At 43.5% G+C, this 25,922-nt stretch overlaps 1 protein-coding gene across 2 annotated transcripts; it reads right to left on the bottom strand.

Moving 5' to 3' along the window:
* Positions 1 to 25,922, bottom strand: LOC124010878. Of its 2 annotated transcripts, XM_046323621.1 has the most exons (6): positions 25,807 to 25,922; positions 23,282 to 23,365; positions 23,048 to 23,156; positions 22,913 to 22,960; positions 22,708 to 22,795; positions 1 to 7,027 (listed from the first exon to the last, which is right to left on the bottom strand). In XM_046323621.1, the coding sequence occupies exons 2-6, from the start codon at positions 23,355 to 23,357 to the stop codon at positions 386 to 388; spliced, it is 6,963 nt and encodes a 2,320-aa protein (XP_046179577.1). In that variant the 5' UTR covers positions 23,358 to 23,365; positions 25,807 to 25,922; the 3' UTR covers positions 1 to 385. The 2 variants fall into 2 exon arrangements, with proteins under 2 accessions (XP_046179577.1, XP_046179579.1); XM_046323623.1 differs by lacking the exon at positions 25,807 to 25,922 and having other exon boundaries at positions 23,282 to 23,553.

The following is a 25,922-nucleotide window of genomic DNA, read 5'->3' as shown; positions in this document are numbered from 1 at the left end:
TTGAGCTTTGCATTTTATTAAAATTAACATTTCATTGATTTAAACATGATATTTGTCCATTTTAATATTTCCAGACAGAGAGCTATTTTTGTATAATATACGGATATAATAACAAGAAGTGATTATTTATGAACAGTGATTAGTTCTGATAGTGTAGTTAGGTATTCATAGCTGTGTTTAGTAAGAGTTTAACATAAAACCATTGGTCAGGTTACATTTGCTTGATATTAAGTGGAGGGAGTTGGTTAGTACTTTATGCCATGTAGTTATATCTTTTGCTCTCCCTGTTTTCGTTCTCCAAACTTATTATGAGGGCGTCGTTCACTCACTTGTCTCCTCTCCATCCTCTGAGGTCCTGTCCTGAGTTACTGAATGTCTATCATTCTCATTCAGTTTCCTTCTCTTCCTCGTCTTCCTCTACTTTAGGTTGAGAAGTTAAGCCCTGGAGAGGTGCGTCCTCTTCTCGCACTTCTAGTGTGTCTTTCCCCATTTCAGTAGCTCTATCACTGCTGTCTTTCCCTCCTTGTCCCCTCTTCCTCTTTCTATGGATTACAGGTATTACCAAAATAATGCCATGTAAAACGGCAAGTAGAAGGATTAATGTAACAGTTGCCACGACTCTTTGCATGTGATATCTCAACTCACACTCCTGCATGAGTTCATCTACAGATATTTCACCCTCATTGAGGACCAGCATAAGATGGCCACACTCATGACTGAAGTTGACCCAGTTTCGCAGCTCTATGTCAACAGTAGTGTCGCCGAGTCCATAAAATGTCAGAAACACTCCGTCAAGTAGATATGAACAGTCAACAGACTTCTTAGACAGAGAGCGCAGGTACACAATGTCCGTGGCATTATCTGTAGCACAGTTGTCTATGATCACTGAGCCATGGTGGGAAACCATCATGTAAATGTCACTTCCTTCTCCTCCAATCAAGTAATCTCCTCCCACAAGGGACACTAGAATGTCGTTGCCGTCAGAGCCTTTTAGTAGGGCAGGTTCGTAGCCAGACACCAAGATATCTGAGTAGATAGTGCCAATCACATTCTCAACATCCTTCAACACGTCTCCCTCAGCATCTGCCTGACGGCATTCTCCGCTCAGCAGGTTGACGTAAACGCCCTCACCCCTCTCATGATCCCCCTGGTACAGCACAGTGTCTCTCCCTGGGCCCCCGTCCACTAGATCAGTCCCTGGTCCGGGAACGAAGGTGTCAGAGCCTGAGCCGCCCATCATGGTGTCACTCCCTTCCTCTCCATAAAGAGTGTCATCTCCTATGTTCCCAATCAGGATGTCATTGCCCTGACCGCCCAGCAAGGTGTCATGGCCGGCCCCTCCATCCAGTGCATCATCCTTGATGCCACCGAAGAGTACGTTCTCCTGCTCATTACCTGTAATGTAATTGGAGTCATGGGGACAGCCCTGCACAGTGTGAACCAATGATAAATTTGATTGAGAACTCAGATCTATTTGGCAGTCTCCCAGTTTTCCTTTCATTGTCACTTTGTAAGCTTCAATCCAAGGCTTTTGAAAGCTACGCATTTTGTTTCCAACTGGAGATCTAACCCAAAAATGCACTCCATCAGAGCTCTGGAAGCTAAGGTGTTGGTGTTGTTGCCCTGAATTATAGTTGAGCACTCTGACCTGAATTTTATGCCCCTGTGTACCTGTGCTCACAAGTACATCATGCTTGTCAGACTGAACTGTGAGTTGACCACCACCAAGGAAATCCATCTCAAACAACACAGTATCCATTCTTTCATCCTCTGCAAAGTTTTCAATCATGATGTTGGTTCCATATCCAGTGTTCACTACATAGGTATCCTCCCCATCTCCTCCCACCATGCTACCACCTCCAGTAAAAGGATCCAGCATGTTATTTTTGTCATTTCCTTCCATGCTGTCAAAACCAGATGAGCCATACATTTCCACCACTGAGGCAAAGTCGTTGTTATTCATCTTCATGATTTCTCCAGTCACCCTATTTCGGAAATCCACAGACTGAGGCAGCTTTAAGGAGCCATCGCAACTGCTGGCATCGGACTCCAGTTGAAATGTTATTCCATCAGCTGATTGGATGTGGAGGTGTTGAGAGTTCCTTGAGTGAAACCAGCCCTTCAATAGGACTTCCTGTGAGCCATTTATGGAGAGATAAATGTTTGGTCCATTACATTTACAATTGATGAAATCATATTTTTCTCTCAGGAAAAGTACATCAGTAGCCAGATCGGGTGAGTGGTTCTCAATGGTTTTCAAGCCTTGACCTGGAGTTACAACATACCAGTCCTCCCCTCCACGCCCCTGAAGAAAGTCTGTTCCTCGCCCTGGCACAATTGTGTTGCGTTGTATGTTCCCTTTGATGATGTCATTGAAGGCTGAGCCTCGCACCTCTGTGACACTTTGGAAAGCCTCATCCTCCTGCAGATCCACATGTAGAGCAGCTGTGGACTCTCTGTAATCTAGATTCTGACTTATGAGGCATTTGCTCTTAAATGAGTCAATCTGCTCACAGGCTGCCTTGTTCTCAGAGATGCTGAAGGTGACCAGATCCTTTGTGATAACAAGCAAGTGCCTGTCCGCATCTGAACGGAACCAGTTCATTAAGGTCACATCAGAACTTTGATCAGCAAAAGGCATCAGTTTGAGATGGTTTCCATCCACTTTAACTTTGAATTCATGAAGGTTTGCCTCTATCACCAGTAGGTCTGTTTCATTGTCATAGGAGTGATTTTCAATGAATATCTTTGACAGTTTTTTCTCATAAACCATATATATGTCCTCTCCTTCTCCTCCCCTCAGGTGGTCCTGACCCCCTCCACCATCAATCAGGTTCTTCTGTCTATTTCCTATTAGTATGTCATTGTAAGGAGACCCCATGATATTAGTAACGCTAAGGAGAAGTGGTTCGGAAGCGTTCACTGTCTGGCCGTGGGTTTTAGACATTCTATTGATACCTCTGGCAATCAGTTGGACAGAGGAAATCACTGTGGTGGAGATGTCGAACAGGACTCCGTCCTCTGACATCATGTTCATGTGGCGATATTCGTCCCCCAAAAACCAGTTCATAATCCTAATGTTATGGTTACCAAGATATCTTAAAACAATATCATTTCCTGACTTACTGACAGAAATCTGACTGTAGTTAACGCCGAGGAGTAGGACATCTGTTGATTTGAAAGGATCATAGTTATTAATAATCGTGTTTCCTCCATAGACAGGAATGATGAAAGTGTCTTTGCCGCCACACCCCTCCACATAGCTTTTTTGAGGTCCCAAATAGAACACGTCATCACCATTTTTTCCATAAAGCTTGTAGTAATAGCTCAACATGACTTCCATGCCATGGTGGTCATCTGCCTTCTGAACGGCAAAAAAATTATTTGCTTCATTGTTTCCCCAATATGTTCCAAATCTTGTGTCTGACAAAGCCTCATAACCAGAAACGACAGACATAGAGCCAACTTTTATGAATAGGAGTATTTTTATATCTATGTTTTTGTAAGTCAATCTATGTGATTCTCCAATGCCTAGAACAATGTCTTTAGTTCCATGTGTGTCAATAGTCCAACACTTTTTCCCCAAGTTTTCGTCACTGGATACAAAATAATCCATGCAGAAGTCAGATGGTCCCTGGTCTGAGAGACAAAAAGTGATACTCCCTCCATTCCAAGAATCCTCACCAGCTGTGAAATCAATGGCCTTTCTCCCATCCTGTACCTCTGCAAAGTAATAGTACTTTTGGTGGTCTGAAATTTGTTGAACAAGCCTTCGTCCCTCCTCAATCTCACGATAAGGAATAGTATAAAAAAAGCTTTCCACATCAAGGATAAAGTGTAAAAGTCCTTTCCCAAAGCCAACAAAAAATGCTCTTATTTTTGCCAAAACTCCAGCATTTGGTGGTAAATGAATGAGTTCAGTCTGAATATCAAGATATACATCATCAAAGATCATTCGTATGGTATTTAGTGCCAAGTTGATTGGCACAATTAATGGCGCAAGTTCTGGTTGACCGATTTCAAGAAAATCCAAGGCAACTATTGCAGCATCGAAGGCAGCATCAATATACCCCAGTGCATCTTTCCTCTTAAAGTCTTCCACAATATTGTAAATTCCAAAACCAATCCCTATGATTGGCATAACCACCAGGGCACGTTTCACCACAGGGCTTTTGATTAATGTTACCATGGCTCTCATTGCCTTGCGCTCTAAAAGCTGGGGAACTTGTTTTCCAACTGCAGCCAAGGTCATTCCTGTGACTCCATGTACAGTCTGTAACGTGGCTATTGTACCATGTTCAATGTCTCCCTCTTCAAAAGCATGAACAGCTCCTTGCATCCCCAACATGAGTCCCACTGCTCCAATTGCCATCCCTGTATGCTCTAGGTGCTTCGAGACCTGGTGAGAATGGGTCCCATCTGGCATCTCCAGGCCATGAACTGTCTCCATGTTTTTCCACATTTTCTCTGTGTATAGTTGTCCCTCTGGATGCAACTCCACCTTAAATTCAATTGTTTCCCAGAGATTCTTCTTCGATGTAAGCTGGCATCGAAATTGTCCATCCTCCAGCCTAATACTGCCTTCTTTGACATGTAGTCCCTCCGAGTCCAGCCTGTCACCAAATTCTCTCCTCAATTGATTGTGAATCTGTTCAGCAAACATAGCAGAGGACCTGGCGTAATATGAAGAGAGCTTGAGTGAATGCTCTACTTCTGAAGCGGAATGTAGATCTTTCAATGTCACGGAGCCATCATGGGACCCACCCAAAAGTCCAGTGACCTCATTTAGGGTTGATTGTTTGCCAATTTCATTTAAGAAATGACTATAATCCTTTATAAATGAACTTTTTGAATCATCATTAACTAGTGCATACTCATTTGCAAGTTTGTAGATCTCATCTTCTACCTTGTTGTTATCCATTTTTTTCCATTTCCACCATTCTTCAAACACATTATTCTCTTTTTCTGTAAGGTCCATAAGATCATTTTGTAATTCCTCTGGGATCTTACGTCTATTTTTGAATCTGTTTTTTAATTTGCTAGAATCTATTTTTGAGGACGAACCGAAAAATCCTCGCCTACTTGGATCCACCCAAGAACCACCTGCTGCCATTGGATGATTCTCCATGAGGAAACTCAAACCTTTCTCTTTCACATTATTGTCTGTGCTGTGGGCCATATCTAAGGCCATCAGAACAAGAGGAAATGTACGGAAATTTCTGGAGGACTCTGATATTATTGATGCCAAGAAATATGTTCTGTACCATGCCTCCTTCATCATACCTTGTGAGCCTTTATTAATGTATTCCCCTTGAAGAGTTTCTGTCACAAAATTAGGATAACTTTCTTTGCCATCTCCTATATTTTCACGGATGGCTGGATAATGTTCTTTGCCAATCTGTTCCTCAACACAACGTTTTATCTCATCTATTCTGTTTTGATCTCCCTTTTCATTGTTGTCAAGCTTTTTCCCCACTGGAAACACATATAAAGATTGGGGGTTTATCTCATAAATCCAGTCATGTAACATCAGGTAGGTGGTCTTATCTTCTCCATGCTTTGCATTGTGATGGATCACACTTAGGATATCCTCCCCTGACTTCATTTCATAGCAGTTATCAAGAATACCTTTAATGACATTGTTATCTTCAATCCATTTTTTCTCCTTTATTGTATTTCTTCCGTTTATCATTTGCCTCTCAATATTGCATATCCGAAACTCTTCATTGTCCAAATTTGTCTGTAACTTTTTTGAATTTTTATCACTTTTCATTGGTTCAAAAATTGCCCAGGTGAAAGCTTCAAGTTCATCAGTATATTTTCTACGTGCATAAGATTCAACAAATCTCTTTGGATTGACTGGCCATTTGTCTCTGTATTTTTTAAAACGTTCTTTAACAGAAGTTTCCCCTAGAAAGTTTCTCTCATTTGAAAAAGTCCCTTCCCCCCTGTTGCTGAACTGTTCTCTAGTGACGACATTTCCATCTCTGTCTAACATTGCCACCACTTTCTTGCTGTCATCCTTATGTCTTGTTTCCAATCCAGTGGGGGTTATTTCTACAGTTATCTTCTCCCCAGAGTGGCTGACTTGGAGCAAAGAACTCCTTAGGTGTAGTTCTGTCTCAATAGACCTGGTGTGGAGCTCTTTTAACAGGGTGTTCTTGAAGGCTTCATCAGACCCAACTTCACAGGCCACCACACTTGTGGTTTTAATATGGTCACTAGTCCTGGCAGTACGTCCAATGATGTCAGCCACGTCTTCGGCTTTGTACCCTCCAACCCTCATCTCTCCTTCGCTGTCTCTGCTTCCATGTCCTACAAGGACCAGTCTGCTCTCTTCTGACAGTGGCACCGGGTCGCCTTCGATCACTTTAGGCTGTTGGTTTTCCAGGATGTACACAGAGGTCACAGTGGGATGTTTCTCATATAGAAATTTAGCAGCTTCCCGAACAATGGGGTTATCTTCCAGTATTAGGATGTGCTGTTTATCATACTGTGTGGTGTGATCAATAGGTCTCTTTGGAGCATGGTACTCAGCTGCAGTGTCAGTGTGATCCATGATTTGAAAGATGAGAAGATCTCCCGGGCTGGTAGTTTCCAAGACAGCATTATTGTCATGATACTTAAAAACCCTCATGAAGTCATTATGAAATGAAGAAGTAGTATTGATGTCAAGGGAGAAAACGGATGCTGCTCTCAATGATGGTGTCAACATTAGATTTGCTAGTGAGGAACCAGAGTAACCGGACAGAGTATGTCCATCCTCTGAGGCAGTACCAAATATCTTCACAACTGTGCCACTGTTAACGATTGGGAGACATGAATCATTGTACATACAAGCATCACTGACCATTACTGAATAATGAGGATCTATGCTGTACTCCTCTTCTACTCGCTGACGAGTCCACTCTTCCTTGTCCATTATGAGGAGAAGTTTGTTGCTGTAGGTGTAAGACATTTCAGAAGCAGACAGCAGCAAATCTTGGATCTTTTGTCTATCAATTTCTTCCAGAAACCTTTCAAAATCCTGAGGGAAAAAAAAACAATAAAAAAACAGATTGAATCTGGGATTCGAAAGATTTAACCACTCTAAAATGCATAGACAGAGCAAGGACTGACCATCCATGGATGCGAAGGCTGACCCTCCATGAGATAAAAATGTGTGTTTTAACCATTTTTTGAAACTACAGTGGGGTCCGAAATGATTGACACCATTGATAGGTAGCCTAGCGGTTAAGAGTGTTGGGCCAGTAACCAAAAGGTTGCTGGTTTGAATCCCTGAGCCAAGTAGGTGAAAAATCTGTGCCTTGAGCATGGCACTTAACCCTAATTGCTCCTGTAGGTCGCTGTGGATAAGAGTGTTTACTAAAATATAAAATGTATAAAGATGAGCAATAAAGACAGTACTCAAATACTGAGCTATATTGTATGCACAAAAGTACTACTTGTTTTTCTCAAAAAGGTAGGAATCAAAATGATTGCCAACCCAAAAGATTTTTATGAATAAAGTAGTAAAAAGTTTAGTATTTGGTCCCATATTCCTAGTACGCAATGACTACATCAAGCTTGTGTATCTTGTTGGATGCATTTGATATTCGTTTTGGTTGTTTCAGATTATTTTGTGCCCAATAGAAATTCATATAAGTAATGTATTGTGTCATTTTGGAGTCACTTTTATTGTAAATAAGAAGTGAATATGTTTCTGAACACTTCTACATTCATGTGGATGCTACCATGATTACGGATCATCCTGAATGAATCATGAACAATGATGAATGAGAAAGTTACAGAGGGTTGAAGATCATACCCCCATGACATGCTAACCTCTCACCATTACCTATAACAAGGAGGTTAGCATGGTGAGAGGTTAGCATGTCATGGGGGTATCTTCAACCCTCTGTAACGTTCTCATTCATCATTGTTCATGATTCAATCAGGATTATCAGTTTTTGCTTAATTTCGGACACTATGGTTTACAATTGCATTGTTTACAAACAACGGAGTACAGCCAGGCTGAACAAGATTATATTTTGGGTTCTGTTGGGCTACGACAGTTGAACTCAAATGTATTTTTATTTGTTTAACACTTTTTTTGGTTACTACATGATTCCACGTGTGTTATTTCATAGTTTTGACGTCATAGGTGGCTCGTTTCAGCTAGTTGTATCTTGTTCTTGATACTATGTCTTGTTTTGTGGTGGTTTGACTGATTTCATGTCTATACTAATATGTCAAGAATGTGTTAGCTAGCTAATCAACAACTGTAACAATGTATTTACGAGACTTCAAGTAATCATTGTGCAAATGTAATCATGTTTTCAGTAAACATTTGCAGACTAAATATAGTTTACAAACCAACTGACATACACTCCTGAGGTGTTGAACTGTTACACCCTCTATAACCACTGTGGTTATTATTAGACCCTTCTGGTCATCTGTGAACATTTGAACATCTTGAAGAACAATCTGACCTAAATGGCCATGTACCTTTTAGGGTGGGGGGCCCCCTGAAGGTAGGTGGTCGCTTTTAGGGTGGGGGGCCCCCTGAAGGTAGGTGGTCGCATTAGGTAAATGTAATGGTCGCATTAGCTCACTGCTAATACATAATTGATGTTACAGATTCATGCTATCTACACCATCAACAACATCTATCCTTGCACATCTAATATGCTGTCTCCTATCTACAGTGCCACCGGAAAGGATTCAGACCCCTTGACTTTTTCAACATTTTGTTACGTTACAGCCTTATTCTAAAATTGATTAAATTATTGTTTTTTTCAACACTCTACACACAATACCCCATAATGACAAAGGCAAAACAGGTTTTTCGACATTTTAGCTAATTTATTACAAATAAAAAATAGAAATATCACATTTTTAGACCCTTTACTCAGTACTTTGTTGAAGCATCTTTGGCAGCGATTACAGCATCAAGTCTTCTTTGGTATGGCACTACAAGCTTGGCACACCTTTCTTTTGGGAAGTTCTTCTCTGCAGATCCTCTCAAGCTCTGTGAGGTTAGATGGGGAGCGTTGCTGCACAAGTAATTTCAGGTCTCTCCAGAGATGTTTGATCGGGTTCAAGTTCGGGCTCTGGCTGGGCCGCTCAAGGACTTGACCCGAAGCCACTCCTGCGTTGTCTTAGCTGTATGCTTAGGGTCATTGTCCTTTTGGAAGGTGAACCTTCGCCCCAGTCTGAGGTCCTGAGCACTCTGGAGAAGGTTTTCATCAAGGATATCTCTCTGTACTTTGCACCGTTCATCTTTGCCTAGATCCTGACTAGTCTCCCAGTCCCTGTCGCTGAAAAACATCCCCACAGTATGATGCTGGTGCCAGGTTTCCTCCAGACGTGATTCTTGGCATTCAGGCCAAAGAGTTCAGTCTTGGTTTCATCAGACCAGAGAATCTGGTTTCTCATGCTACCCACCACTGCGACCTGTATGCTCTCGTTGGCTGGCCCTCACTTCATACTCGCCGCCAAACCCTCTGGCTCCAGGTCATCTACAAGTCTCTGCTAGGTAAAGCCCCACCTTATCTCAGCTCACTGGCCACCATAGCAGCACCCACCCGTAGCACGCGCTCCAGCAGGTATATCTCACTGGTCACTCCCAAAGTCAATTCTTCCTTCGGCCGCCTCTCCTTCAGTTCTCTGCTGCCAATGACTGGAACGAACTGCAAAAATCTCTGAAGCTGGAGACTCTTACCTCCATCACTAGCTTTATGCACCAGCTGTCAGAGCAGCTCACAGATCACTGTACCTGTACATAGCACATCTGTAAATAGCCCATCCAATCTACCTCATCCCCATACTGTATGTATTTATTTAACTTGCTCCTTTGCACCCCAGTATCTCTACTTGCACATTCATCTTCTGCACACCCTACCATTCCAGTGTTTAATTGCTATATTGTAATTACTTTGCCACCGTGGCCTATTTATTGCCTTTTTCTCTCTCATCCTACCTCATTTGCACATGCTGTAAAAAAAAAATCTTCCAAAAATCTTCGATTTAAGAATGATGGAGGCCACTGTGTTCTTGGGAACCTTCAATGCTGCAGACATTTTTTGGTACCCTTCCCCAGATCTGCCTTTACACAATCCTGTCTCGGAGCTCTACCGACAATTTCTTTGACCTCATGGCTTGGTTTTTGCTCCGACATGCACTGTCAACTGTGGGACCTTGTATGGACAGGTGTGTGCCTTATCAAATCATGTCCAATCAATTGCGTTTACCACAGGTGGACTCCAATCAAGTTGTAGAAACATCTCAAGGATGATCAGTGTCAACAGGATGCAACTGAGCTCAATTTCAAGTCGCATAGCAAAGGGTCTGAATACGTATGTAAATACGTTATTTCAGTTTTTTTATTTTATTAATTTGCATAAATGTATAATAACCTGTTTTTGCTTTGTCATTATAGTGTATTGTGTGTAGATTGCTGAGGATTTGTATTTATTTAATCCATTTTAGAATTAGCTGTAACGTAACAAAATGTAGAAAAGATCAAGGGGTCTGAATACTTTCCGAAAGGCACTATATTATCATGTTCTTGTATTTTGTCATTGTTGTCATTGTTTATGTCCTACGCCAGGACATGGAAATTGATTCTATCGTAGTCCATGTGGGTTTTAATGGCATTATGAAGGGCAGCTCTGTTTGAAACACTAATAAAAGACCCATCATATCTGGTCCTGTACCCTCTCTGAATCGTGGCACTGAACACTTTAGTGGGATTATTTTCTTCACAACTGGAAAGTGATTATTGTTGACAATTTCTACACCTTTTGGAAACAAAACACGTTTCATAAGGAGGATGGGATCCACCCGAATAATTTGGGTTCCTGGATCTTTTCACAGCATTATAAGGCTGCTTTGAGACAATGACTTATCAATGACCCAAGCCCAGCTCAGCTAATCCCTACCATTGTGACACAGAGTTGTCATAATGCTTCAGCAAATGTACATTAAACCAGGGGCCTTGTTAGACACAATGTAAGTAGACTAATTCATGTCCCTCTAACTGCCGTGAATGCTTCTGCTGATCCTACAGCTATTGTATACAGGTATCATGTGCCTATGAACCAGAGTTATACTGTTAGCAATGAGGTGTGCACTAGCAGGAAATTCACTGTGTGCCTCTCACCCTGCACTAACATAAATAACATGAGCATTTCTACTTCTGCTAAGCTTCCAAGTAAAGTAAGAAACATGGTTGATGAAATTAATAACTTGCAGATGACACTCTGAAACTCACATAGATAATACCTTTGATGATACAGTGGTAGCAATACATTGTTATAACATCTACAGGGGAAAAAACAGACATGCCTGCCCATTACTCTCAGGGTGGAACCCTGAAGTAAGGCTGATCAAGACCCCCAGACGTTCCATGAATGCCTTCCAGACCCTAGAGGTGAACTGGGGAGGAGACGACAGGACTTAGAGAAACAATCCATAACGACCAGTATCGCGGTGTTACCCTGTGAGAGTGGAAGATCGGTCAGAAAATCCATCGACAGGTGTGACCAAGGCCGTTGTGGAACAGGTAAGGAGTGGAGCTTACCTCTGGGCAGGTGCCTACGAGCCTTACACTGGGCGCACACCGAACAGGAGGAAACATAACCCCTCACGTCCTTAGCCAAGGTAAGCCACCAGTACCTCCCGCTCAAACAGCGCACTGTCCGACCGATCCCAGGAAGACCAGAGGAGGGTGACGTGTGGGCCCAATAGATCAACCGGTCACAAACAGCAGACGGGTCATACAGACGGGGAGTATGGGAGAGGTATCCATGGGCCGCTCCTCTGTGTCATACAGCCGAGACAATGCGTCTGCCTTCCCGTTCTGGGAGCCTGGTCTGTAGGAAAGGGTAAACACAAAAACGGGTGAAAAACATGGCCCACCTTGCCTGGCGAGGGTTCAGTCTCCTCTCCGCCCGGATGTACTCCAGATTACGGTTGTCAGTCCAGATGAGAAGAGGGTGTCTAGCCCCCTCAAGCCAATGTCTCCACGCCTTCAGTGTCTTGACGACAGCCAACAACTCCCGGTCCCCCACGTCATAGTTTCGCTCTGTCGGGCTGAGCTTCTACGAGAAGAAGACACAAGGGTGGAGCTTCGGTTGCGTACCCGAGCGCTGTGAGAGCACAGCTCCTATCCCAGCCTCGGATGCATCCACCTCCACTATGAACGCCAAAGAGGGATCCAGATGGGCCTGCACGGGAGCCGGGGTAAACAAAGCCCTCAGGTGACTGAAAGCCCTGTCCGCCTCAGCTGTCCACTGCAAGCGCACCAGGCCCCCCCTTCAGCAGTGAAGTAATGGGAGCCGCTACCTGACCAAAACCCTGGATAAACCTTCGGTAGTGGTTGGCAAACCCTAAGAATCGCTGCACCTCCTTCACCGTGGTGGGAGTCGGCCAATTACGCACGGCTGAAATGCGGTCACTCTCCATCTCCACCCCTGAGGTGGAAATGCCATACCCTAGGAAGGAGACGGACTGCTGGAAGAACAGGCATTTCTCAGCCTCTACGTACAGGTCATGCTCCAACAGGCGACCAAGCACTCTGCGCACTAGGGACACATGCTCAGCACGTGCAGCGGAGGATATCAAAATGTCATCAATATACACCACTACACCCTGCCCGTGCAGGTCCCTGAAAATCTCGTCTACAAAGGCTTGGAACACTGATGGCGCATTCATCAACCTGTACGGCATGACAATGTACTCATAGTGCCCTGAGGTGGTACTGAAATCAGTCTTCCACTCGTCTTCCTCCCGGATACGCACCAGGTTGTAAGTGCTCCTGAGATCTAGTTTGGTGAAGAAGCGCGCCCCGTGCATTGGCTCAATCACTGTGGCTATGAGCGGTAGTGGGTATCTATACTTCACAGTGATCTGGTTCAGACCCCGAGAGTCAATACACTGGCGCAGACCTCCCTCCTTCTTCTTCACAAAAAAAGAAACTCGAGGAGGCGGGTGAAGTGGAGGACCGAATGTACCCCTGACGCAGGGATTCGGAGACATGTGTTTCCATCGCCTCCATCTCCGCCTGTGAGAGGGGATACTCCTGGGAAGTGCAGCGCCTACCAGGAGATTTATCGCAAAATCGCCCTGTCGATGGGGTGGTAATTGAGTCGCCTTTTTAGAGAAGGCGAGAGCCAATCTGGAATATTCGGGATGAATGCGCAAGGTGGGGACCTGGTTTGTACTCTCCACCGTAGTAGCACCAACGGAAATCCCTAAACACCTCCCCGAGCACTCTCGTGACCACCCCGTGAGAGCCCTCTCGTGACCACCCCGTGAGAGCCCTCTGTGGCCAAGAAACAGTGGGGTTATGACAAGCTAACCAGGGTAGGCCTAGCACCACAGGAAACGCAGGAGAGTCAATAAGGAAGAGACTAATTCTCTCCTTGTGACCCCCTTGCGTCACCATGCCCAGAGGAGCGGTGACCTCCCAAATCAACCCTGACCCTATAATGGTCAACGCTCTATCAACATTATTCTCAGCCGTGCCTGAATAGACGAGCGCCTTATGCTGGGAATGCGGAGATAACTCAGGGAAAGTGACATACACAAACATATGTGCCAGGAGTCTTCAAGAGAGCGAGAGTTGCACCCCTTCTGAAAAAACCTACACTCGATCCCTCCGATGTCAACAACTACAGACCAGTATCCCTTCTTTCTTTTCTCTCCAAAACTCTTGAACGTGCCGTCCTTGGCCAGCTCTCCCGCTATCTCTCTCAGAATGACCTTCTTGATCCAAATCAGTCAGGTTTCAAGACTAGTCATTCAACTGAGACTGCTCTTCTCTGTATCACGGAGGCGCTCCGCACTGCTAAAGCTAACTCTCTCTCCTCTGCTCTCATCCTTCTAGACCTATCGGCTGCCTTCGATACTGTGAACAATCAGATCCTCCTCTCCACCCTCTCCGAGTTGGGCATCTCCGGCACGGCCCACGCTTGGATTGCGTCCTACCTGACAGGTCGCTCCTACCAGGTGGCGTGGCGAGAATCTGTCTCCTCACCACGCGCTCTCACCACTGGTGTCCCCCAGGGCTCTGTTCTAGGCCCTCTCCTATTCTCGCTATACACCAAGTCACTTGGCTCTGTCATAACCTCACATGGTCTCTCCTATCATTGCTATGCAGACGACACACAATTAATCTTCTCCTTTCCCCCTTCTGATGACCAGGTGGCGAATCGCATCTCTGCATGTCTTGCAGACATATCAGTGTGGATGACGGATCACCACCTCAAGCTGAACCTCGGCAAGACGGAGATGCTCTTCCTCCCGGGGAAGGACTGCCCGTTCTATGATCTCGCCATCACGGTTGACAACTCCATTGTGTCCTCCTCCCAGAGCGCTAAGAACCATGGCGTGATTCTGGACAACACCCTGTCGTTCTCAACTAACATCAAGGCGGTGGCCCGTTCCTGTAGGTTCATGCTCGACAACATCCGCAGAGTACGACCCTGCCTCACACAGGAAGCGGCGCAGGTCCTAATCCAGGCACTTGTCATCTCCCGTCTGGATTACTTCAACTCGCTGTTGGCTGGGCTCCCTGCCTGTGCCATTAAACCCCTACAACTCATCCAGAACGCCGCAGCCCGCCTGGTGTTCAACCTTCCCAAGTTCTCTCACGTCACCCCGCTCCTCCGCTCTCTCCACTGGCTTCCAGTTGAAGCTCGCATCCGCTACAAGACCATGGTGCTTGCCTACGGAGCTGTGAGGGGAACGGCACCTCAGTACCTCCAGGCTCTGATCAGGCCCTACACCCAAACAAGGGCACTGCGTTTATCCACCTCTGGCCTGCTCGCCTCCCTACCACTGAGGAAGTACAGTTCCCGCTCAGCCCAGTCAAAACTGTTCGCTGCTCTGGCCCCCCCAATGGTGGAACAAACTCCCTCACGACGCCAGGACAGCGGAGTCAATCACCACCTTCCAGAGACACCTGAAACCCCACCTCTTTAAGGAATACCTAGGATAGGATAAAGTAATCCTTCTCACCCCCCCCCCCCTTTAAGATTTAGATGCACTATTGTAAAGTGACTGTTCCACTGGATGTCATAAGGTGAATGCACCAATTTGTAAGTCGCTCTGGATAAGAGCGTCTGCTAACTGACTTAAATGTAAATGTAAATGTCTGCAGGCCAACCTCCGACGGACGTCCTCTCGCAGGCTGCAACGATAATGGTCTATCAAATCAAATCAAATTTATTTATATAGCCCTTCGTACATCAGCTGATATCTCAAAGTGCTGTACAGAAACCCAGCCTAAAACCCCAAACAGCAAACAATGCAGGTGTAAAAGCACGGTGGCTAGGAAAAACTCCCTAGAAAGGCCAAAACCTAGGAAGAAACCTAGAGAGGAACCGGGCTATGTGGGGTGGCCAGTCCTCTTCTGGCTGTGCCGGGTAGAGATTATAACAGAACATGACCAAGATGTTCAAATGTTCATAAATGACCAGCATGGTCAAATAATAATAAGGCAGAACAGTTGAAACTGGAGCAGCAGCACAGTCAGGTGGACTGGGGACAGCAAGGAGCCATCATGTCAGGTAGTCCTGGGGCACGGTCCTAGGGCTCAGGTCCTCCGAGAGAGAGAAAGAAAGAGAGAATTAGAGAGAGCATATGTGGGGTGGCCAGTCCTCTTCTGGCTGTGCCGGGTGGAGATTATAACAGAACGTGGCCAAGATGTTCAAATGTTCATAAATGACCAGCATGGTTGAATAATAGTAAGGCAGAACAGTTGAAACTGGAGCAGGAGCATGGCCAGGTGGACTGGGGACAGCAAGGAGTCCTCATGTCAGGTAGTCCTGGGACATGGTCCTAGGGCCCAGGCCAGTTGAAACTGGAGCAGCAGCATGGCCAGGTGGACTGGGGACAGCAAGGAGTCATCATGTCAGGTAGTCCTGGGGCATGGTCCTAGGGCTCAGGTCCTCCGAGAGAGAGAAAGAAAGAGAGAAGGAGAGAATTAGAGAACGCACACTTAGATTCACACAGGACACCGAATAGGACAGGAGAAGTACTCCAGATAAACAAACTGACCCTAGCCCCCCGACACATAAACTACTGCAGCATAAATACTGGAGGCTGAGACAGAGGGGTCAGGAGACACTGTGGCCCCATCCTCCAGCTGTTTGCTTAGAAATTCTAGGGACAATTAGGAGGCCTGCGTCTTGTGACCGTAGCGTACGTGTAGGTATGTACGGCAGGACCAAATCAGAGAGGTAGGTAGGAGCAAGCCCATGTAATGCTTTGTAGGTTAGCAGTAAAACCTTGAAATCAGCCCTTGCTTTGACAGGAAGCCAGTGTAGAGAGGCTAGCACTGGAGTAATATGATCAAATTTTTTGGTTCTAGTCAGGATTCTAGCAGCCGTATTTAGCACTAACTGAAGTTTATTTAGTGCTTTATCCGGGTAGCCGGAAAATAGAGCATTGCAGTAGTCTAACCTAGAAGTGACAAAAGCATGGATTAATTTTTCTGCATCATTTTTGGACAGAAAGTTTCTGATTTTTGCAATGTTACGTAGATGGAAAAAAGCTGTCCTCTAAATGGTCTTGATATGTTCTTCAAAAGAGAGATCAGGGTCCAGAGTAACGCCGAGGTCCTTCACAGTTTTATTTGAGACGACTGTACAACCATTAAGATTAATTGTCAGATTCAACAGAAGATCTCTTTGTTTCTTGGGACCTAGAACAAGCATCTCTGTTTTGTCCGAGTTTAATAGTAGAAAGTTTGCAGCCATCCACTTCCTTATGTCTGAAACACATGCTTCTAGCGAGGGCAATTTTGGGGCTTCACCATGTTTCATTGAAATGTACAGCTGTGTGTCATCCGCATAGCAGTGAAAGTTTACATTATGCTTTCGAATAACATCCCCAAGAGGTAAAATATATAGTGAAAACAATAGTGGTCCTAAAACAGAACCTTGAGGAACACCGAAATGTACAGTTGATTTGTCAGAGGACAAACCATTCACAAAGACAAACTGATATCTTTCCGACAGATAAGACCTAAACCAGGCCAGAACATGTCCGTGTAGACCAATTTGGGTTTCCAATCTCTCCAAAAGAATGTGGTGATCGATGGTATCAAAAGCAGCACTAAGGTCTAGGAGCACGAGGACAGATGCAGAGCCTCGGTCCGATGCCATCAAAATGTCATTTACCACCTTCACAAGTGCCGTCTCAGTGCTATGATGGGGTCTAAAACCAGACTGAAGCATTTCGTATACATTGTTTGTCTTCAGGAAGGCAGTGAGTTGCTGCGCAACAGCCTTCTCTAAAATCTTTGAGAGGAATGGAAGATTCGATATAGGCCGATAGTTTTTTATATTTTCTGGGTCAAGGTTTGGCTTTTTCAAGAGAGGCTTTATTACTGCCACTTTTAGTGAGTTTGGTACATATCCAGTGGATAGAGAGCCGTTTATTATGTTCAACATAGGAGGGCCAAGCACAGGAAGCAGCTCTTTCAGTAGTTTAGTTGGAATAGGGTCCAGTATACAGCTTGAAGGTTTAGAGGCCATGATTATTTTCATCATTGTGTCAAGAGATATAGTACTAAAACACTTGAGCGTCTCTCTTGATCCTAGGTCCTGGCAGAGTTGTGCAGACTCAGGACAACTGAGGTTTGGAGGAATACGCAGGTTTAAAGAGGAGTCCGTAATTTGCTTTCTAATAATCATAATCTTTTCCTCAAAGAAGTTCATGAATTTATCACTGCTAAAGTGCAAGTCATCCTCTCTTGGGGAATGCTGCTTTTTAGTTAGCTTTGCCACAGTATCAAAAAGGAATTTCGGATTGTTCTTATTTTCCTCAATTAAGTTAGAAAAATAGGACGATCGAGCAGCAGTAAGGGCTCTTCGGTACTGCACGGTACCGTCCTTCCAAGCTAGTCGGAAGACTTCCAGTTTGGTGTGGCGCCATTTCCGTTCCAATTCGTTTTCTGTGTACCAGGGAGCTAGTTTCTTATGAGACATTTTTTTTGTTTTTAGGGGTGCAACTGCATCTAGGGTATTGCGCAAGGTTAAATTGAGATCCTCAGTTAGGTGGTTAATGGATTTTTGTCCTCTGGCGTCCTTGGGTAGGCAGAGGGAGTCTGGAAGGGCATCAAGGAATCTTTGTGTTGTCTGTGAATTTATAGCACGACTTTTGATGTTCCTTGGTTGGGGTCTGAGCAGATTATTTGTTGCAATTGCAAACATAATAAAATGGTGGTCCGATAGTCCAGGATTATGAGGAAAAACATTAAGATCCACAACATTTATTCCATGGGACAAAACTAGGTCCAGCGTATGACTGTGAGAGTGAGTGGGTCCAGAGACATGTTGGACAAAACCCACTGAGTCGATGATGGCTCCAAAAGCCTTTTGGAGTGGGTCTGTGGACTTTTCCATGTGAATATTAAAGTCACCAAAGATTAGAATATTATCTGCAATGACTACAAGGTCTGATAGGAATTCAGGGAACTCAGTGAGAAACGCTGTATATGGCCCAGGAGGCCTGTAAACAGTAGCTATAAAAAGTGATTGAGTAGGCTGCATAGATTTCATGACTAGAAGCTCAAAAGACGAAAACGTCATTTTTTTTGTAAATTGAAATTTGCTATCGTAAATGTTAGCAACACCTCCGCCTTTGCGGGATGCACAGGGGATATGGTCACTAGTGTAGCCAGGAGGTGAGGCCTCATTTAACACAGTAAATTCATCAGGCTTAAGCCATGTTTCAGTCAGGCCAATCACATCAAGATTATGATCAGTGATTAGTTCATTGACTATAATTGCCTTTGAAGTAAGGGATCTAACATTAAGTAGCCCTATTTTGAGATGTGAGGTATCATGATCTCTTTCAGTAATGACAGGAATGGAGGTGGTCTTTATCCTAGTGAGATTGCTAAGGCGAACACCGCCATGTTTAGTTTTGCCCAACCTAGGTCGAGGCACAGACACGGTCTCAATGGTGATAGCTGAGCTGACTACACTAACTATGCTAGTGGCAGACTCCACTATGCTGGCAGGCTGGCTAATAGCCTGCTGCCTGGCCTGCACCCTATTTCATTGTGGAGCTAGAGGAGTTAGAGCCCTGTCTATGTTGGCAGATAAGATGAGAGCACCCCTCCAGCTAGGATGGAGTCCGTCACTCCTCAGCAGGTCAGGCTTGGTCCTGTTTGTGGGTGAGTCCCAGAAAGAGGGCCAATTATCTACAAATTCTATCTTTTGGGAGGGGCAGAAAACAGTTTTCAACCAGCGATTGAGTTGTGAGACTCTGCTGTAGAGCTCATCACTCCCCCTAACTGGGAGGGGGCCAGAGACAATTACTCGATGCCGACACATCTTTCTAGCTGATATGCACGCAGAAGCTATGTTGCGCTTGGTGATCTCTGACTGTTTCATCCTAACATCGTTGGTGCCGACGTGGATAACAATATCTCTATACTCTCTACACTCGCCAGTTTTAGCTTTAGCCAGCACCATCTTCAGATTAGCCTTAACGTCGGTAGCCCTGCCCCCGGGTAAACAGTGTATGATCGCTGGATGATTCGCTTTAAGTCTAATACTGCGGGTAATGGAGTCGCCAATGACTAGAGTTTTCAATTTGTCAGAGCTAATGGTGGGAAGCTTCGGCGTCTCAGACCCCGTAACGGGAGGAGTAGAGACCTGAGAAGACTCGGCCTCTGACACCGACCCGCTGCTTAATGGGGAGAACCGGTTGAAAGTTTCTGTCTGCTGAATGAGCGACACCGGTTGAGCGTTCCTACAGCATTTCCTTCCAGAAACCGTGAGAAAGTTGTCCGGCTGCGGGGACTGTGCCAGGGGATTTATACTACTATCTGTACTTACTGGTGGCACAGACGCTGTTTCATCCTTTCCTACACTGAAATTACCCTTGCCTAACGATTGCGTCTGAAGCTGGGCTTGCAGTACAGCTATCCTCGCCGTAAGGCGAGCACAGCGGCTGCAATTAGAAGGCATCATGTTAATGTTACTACTTAGCTTCGGCTGTTGGAGGTCCTGACGAATCGTGTCCAGATAAAGCGTCCGGAGTGAAAAAGTTGAGGAAAAAATAAATATATGAACGGTAATTAAAAAGTGAAACCCGTAAAGTTGTCAGGTAGCAAAATAGGTTGGCAACAAAACGCACAGCAATTCGAAAACAAGCCTGAAAGTTGTGACCGGAAATGACGTCGATGAACGGGATATCAGGGTCCTGTCGCTCCATCCCGCGCCGGCAGCCAGGGTCCGAAACTCCAGGGCGAAGTGGAGACCCCGCTTGTGCTGGTGGAGGTGCTGGGAGAACTCCCTGTCTCTCCCAGCGGTCAATTGTCTGGACAACGCGGGTCATGGCAGTGCCAAGATGGTGGAGCATTGCTGCGTGCTACGGGACGCGCTCCTCCACCTCTATACCCGGGATACCTGCTCCTACTCCATAAGTTTGGTCCGGTATTCTGTAATGTGTGCGTACTGGCGGCAGAGAAGTCAAGCACAGGAGAGCAAAGACTATGTTACAACGGTGCAGTTTAATAATAAAATCACAGAGAACAAACGCAAATAAATAAATACAAAACCCTTCGCACGCCAGACATAACGTGCGCAAACTCTTACAATCAACAATACCGGACAAGGACATGTGGGGAACAGAGGGTAAATACACAACATGTAATTGATGGGATTGAAACCAGGTGTGATGGAAGACAAGACAAAACAAATGGAAAATGAAAGGTGGATCGGCAATGGCTAGAAGACCGGTGACATCGACCGCCGAACGTCGCCCGAACAAGGAGAGGAACCAACTTCGGAGGAAGTCGTGACACACCAACAAACTATGATGGTCCAAACACACCAAGAAAGTCGTGAAGAGGAAGACAACGTCTATTCCCCCTCAAGAGACTGAAAAGATTTGGCATGGGTCCTCAGATCCTCAAAAGTTCTACTGCTGCACCATCAAGAGCATCCTGACTGGTTGCATCACAGCCTGGTATGGCAGCTGCCCGGCATCAGACCGCAAGACACTACGGAGAGTAGTGAGTACAAACCAGTACATCACTGGGACCCAGATTCCTGTCATCCAGGACATCTATACCAGGCAATATCAGAGGAAGGGCCTAAAAATTGCCACCGATGCGGTGCTGGAGTGCCAAGTCTATGTCCAAAAGGCTCCTTAACAGCTTCCACCCCCAAGCCAACAGCTGAACAGCTAATCAAATGGCTACCCGGACACATATGCATTCACAATTTTTTTACGCTACTGCTACTCGCTTTTTATTATCTATGGATAGTCACTTTACCCCTACCTACATGTACATGTACATATTACGTCAATTCCCTCGACTAACCTGTACCCCCACACATTGACTCGGTACATAGCCTCGTTATTGTTCTTTTATTGTTACTTTTTAAAACTTTTGTTTATTTAGTAAATATTTTCTCAACTCTTGGTTTTCTTAAAACTGCATTGTTGGTTAAGGGCTTGTAAGGGTTAAGGGCTTGCATTTCACAGTAAGGTCTACACCTGTTGTATTCGGAACATGTGACAAATCAAATTTAATTTGATTTAAACTCAGTAAAATCTTCATTATTATATTAGTCTTATATTATTATTATTATTATAAATTATATTATTGCATGTTGCATATTTTTGTTCCGTATATACAGTGCATTCGTAAAGTATTCAGACCCCTTGGCTATTTCCACTTTTTGTTACATTACAGCCTTGTTCTAAAATGGATTCAATCAAATATTTTCCTATAACTAGCCATTTCTTGAATATTGTCACAGATAGAACAATGAGCCAGATATTTCACCAGATGTAATGTGAAACATCCTCTTGGTGTTTCCACTCACTACCAAATATGGTGATGAGAGGAAGCCCAGTGGCCGGCAGTGGAAGAAGATGGAGCGAGATGGATTTTGGCCAACATTATGAAAATTTTCTCAACGACTAAACATTTGATCTCCATACAGTTTTCTGTTACCAAAATTAGAATCTGTAGCAAATTGAGTTTTTTGTAGACTTTGGGTAAGGGCGAATTGAGCTATTGCACACGTGCACTTCACAGAGTAGGTGTTCCCTAATGGAAATATGCAAATAAATTCTAGAACAAGCCAAAAGGATCTCACTAGCTTGTGCTTGGCTCTGCCCACGTCCTTGTTTGTTCTGCCCACTATGAAACGACAGGCTCTGGTCTATCTTGGGTTAGTTATAAAAAATCATAGATTTTGCGTTGTAAACTGCTGACTCAAGACCTGACGCTGATTCCACGGTAAAATATACAGATTTTGTATTTACACTCATGATTGCGCCGAAAGGAAGATAGTTCCTGCATGATATAATTCTGATCTTGAGTCCTTTCTTTCACCCTGTGAACCCCGTTCATTGCTGCATATATTATTACATATTTTTTCTATGGTTACAGTAATCAAAGATGGAATTGCATTAATCAGATCTAATGATTTACCGGTGGGGTGCTGCTATATTGGTGCTGCTATGATTTGCGGTGGGGTAATGCTATATTGACTAGCCTATATATTATTATTTTGAAAGTCCAAAAATGGATATAACCTACCAATCCCAGTGTGCACATTTAAATTAAATGACTGGAATAAATATGAATAAAGATATGCTACTGTAACTGTACATGTCTGAACTAGAATTACAATTATAGCTCATAAATAACTGTTCATACATGCAGCTTAACAGACACTTTCTTACCTGGTCCATTTGAATGACGCATGTTGTAAAATTGTCACATCCCCTAAGACCATCAAATAAAGCCATGGGCTTTTTCTCCACATATGCCCTGAGGAAATACAATAGATCGGTAATACCTAAATCATTTGCTGTTATGTGATTCCTCTTTCAATCGTCTGTACTGGGCAATAATACATTTTGTCACTTCTCTGAGTGGATATGTTACCTGTAGTTGCTGAATCTCTTTGTCCTGGTCCCGTGCATTGTTATCTCTCTAAACAGAGATAAACAATATTGAACATCTCAATCAACAATGGCTAAGAGAGGTTTGACAGAGATATCAAGGCTGAATTAAACCCACCTGGTGTCTGCTCCTGTGGTCCTACGTGTCATTTGATCAGGTAATCCTTTCAATCTGTGCAGCGCAGCCACATCAGACCTCAACTCGTCCCAGTCTTTGTCCTCAAGTTCTACGGAAATAAGTTAATTATTGTTAATATTTTACACCGTTTTTAAAATGTGGAATACAAAACAACTACACTCAATTAAACCCACTTTTAAACTTGCATTGTATTGTGAAAACAGCACTTCTTACCAAACTCTTTTGTTAGTCCAAGGAGACACACAAGGAGCATGACCCCCAGTGCACCTTGAAATCCTCGTCCCGCCATTACAACTCCTGTCAAAACATTTGATAGTGAAGGTTGAATACACTCTTACTAAAAAGGGTTCAAAAAAGGGTTATTCCACTGTCCCCTTAGGAGAACCCTTTTAGGTACTACCAGGAACCAAAAGGGCTCTTAAAAAGGGTTTCCCTATGGGGACAGACAAAAAGTGAAGGCAGAGTGAAGGCAGTGGGATCACAATTTGTTAATCTGAAGGAAATCATTTTCACTGGAGCCCACAGACATCCCTTAGAAGGTTGGTTTCACTTTTGGTTTATGTGGGAAATCCCCCAAAACAGGAAATAACACATTGGCTCTGAAGTGTGAATAACATCTGAAACACAAGTCCAGTCCCATCACATACACCACCTTTCTGTCTTTTTCTTCAGCTATGGTTGCAGTCAAATGATAAAGTTCAACAAAACGTTTGGGTTACGGATGTAACCTTGTTTCTCTCAGTAGAGTGACGAGTTGCCGAACGACCTATGGGAACTCCTTCCACTTCTTGTGACCTGATTGAGATGCTTAATATCAAAGATGTTTACAGTCATCAGAAGTTCCCATAGGTCGTTTGGCGACCAGTTACGAAAACGAAAGAACCATTATTTTTGAATATGAAAAGAAAACAATTGAGTAATACTATCCATAATATCAATGTTATATTTGTTCAGCTTTTACACAAAAAAAAGCTATGAAAGAAAATGGAAAACTGCCTATGCCAATCAACAACGGCCTATGGACTGTATAAGAAAATACCATATTATACAGTTACATTTTCAGTAAACGATCAGTCAAGTAAACCAGTCAGTCACTATTATTATAATTTTATCTCATATGGTCACTAAATTGTTATTTAGGAATATGGTCGTACCATATTGCTTAAATCCCTTTCTTACTTCACCCCTTTGTTTTGAATGAAACCTTCCATACATGTTTGCCCATAGTCGAAAGTGGCCAGAAATATACTTTTTGGACCTGAATGCCAAAACATTCAGGTTATAGTGGTGTTAAAAGTTGAGCTATTTTTCAGGTTTGACTAGGTGATATACATCTACCATTTATGCACAGTTGTGGAAAAAGTACCCAATTGTCATACTTGAGTAAAAGTAAAGACAACTTAATAGAAAATTACTCAAGTAAAAATAAGTCACCCAGTAAAATACTATTTGAGTAAAAGTCAAAGTATTTGGTTTTAAATATACTTTAGTGTCAAAAGTAAATGTCATTGCTAAAATATACTTTGTATCAAAAGTAAAAGTATAAATAATTTCAAATTCCTTATATTAAACTCCCCCCTCACACTCATCTGGAGGTCGAGCACTTCATAAAGCAAACAACGTCATTATCACAACACATAGATTGTAATATGGCATTCCCTGGTGATTTTACCCACGCCTACTGAGATATGGTGAGTGTTCCTGAGGGGTCTACAGTCTCAGTTCTGATGGTTTGAATAATGCTGTCTATGAATGACTCCTAACAAAATTTACTGAGTTCGAGCAATTTTGATATAAACAATGTATAGATGTTGCCCTAAGAGTTTTTGCAAAGTTGGTAGAATCGTATTCAAAATCAATTACAGCTGTAATGGCTGCCCAAGGTCTTTCCACCAAGTATTATCTCTGGGGTGTGAAGACATACACCATCAAGACTTCATTTTTATTCATTTGGATATTCTTCTAGAATGTTTCTTTCACTTTGGAAATATGGAGTAGGTTGTGTACATCTGTAGGAAAACAATGCAAGCTGTTTTGTTTTTTGTTATTGTTTTGTTTTTTGTTTTTTCTGTTTTTTGTAATAGCATAGACATTCCCATTGAAGTTGATATTCAATAGTTGGTGGACCAGCAGCCATCTTTCTGGTGGTAATTGGAAGTTGAAATGTAAATTAAATTTAAATGTCTATGGTTTACCAGCTAAATTGCAGTGGTTTGAAGGGATAGGTCCATTCTATTGCTATTATTGAAATGACACCCAACCTGTATTCAATAGCATGCTGTGTCTCAACCAATGACAGGCACAACACTAAAACCTCAGATCATGTAAAATAGGGTCTAAACTACAACATATCTGAAAATGTTTGAGTTTACACGTTTTTAGATCATTGACATTAAAGGTTTTTTTTTAAATAACATTAAGAAAAATCTAGAATGAAAAAAACAGTTTGACAAACCTGTTTGAAAGCTTTCAAATGATATCAAGCTCAACTGTATATCTTTTTCAGGGATGAACATGTCTCATAGTATCTTTCTGACCACTTCTACTATGGTCAAACATTTATGGAAGGTTTCGTTCAAATCAAAGGGGATGTGGTCAGTAAGAGATTGAATTCATATGGAACAGCCCAATAGATGAAATATGCTGCAAAACCATCACAGAAATCCCCATCACCTTGTATAGATGTTAATGTTACTACTTTAATCAAATAAGTAAAAGGTGAAAATATTGCCACTTACCTTGATCCGGGTCTGGATTCAAAGATACATTAAGTTTGTCTGAAAGTAGTTTCTCTGAATAAGCCTCCCTCAAACCATGAACTTACTGGGTATTGGGGGATACAGTCAAAACAAAA

Source organism: Oncorhynchus gorbuscha, linkage group LG23 (genome assembly GCF_021184085.1).
Source record: "Oncorhynchus gorbuscha isolate QuinsamMale2020 ecotype Even-year linkage group LG23, OgorEven_v1.0, whole genome shotgun sequence".
In the NCBI taxonomy this organism is placed as follows: domain Eukaryota; kingdom Metazoa; phylum Chordata; class Actinopteri; order Salmoniformes; family Salmonidae; genus Oncorhynchus; species Oncorhynchus gorbuscha.
This window is presented reverse-complemented; position numbering and strand designations above follow the sequence as displayed.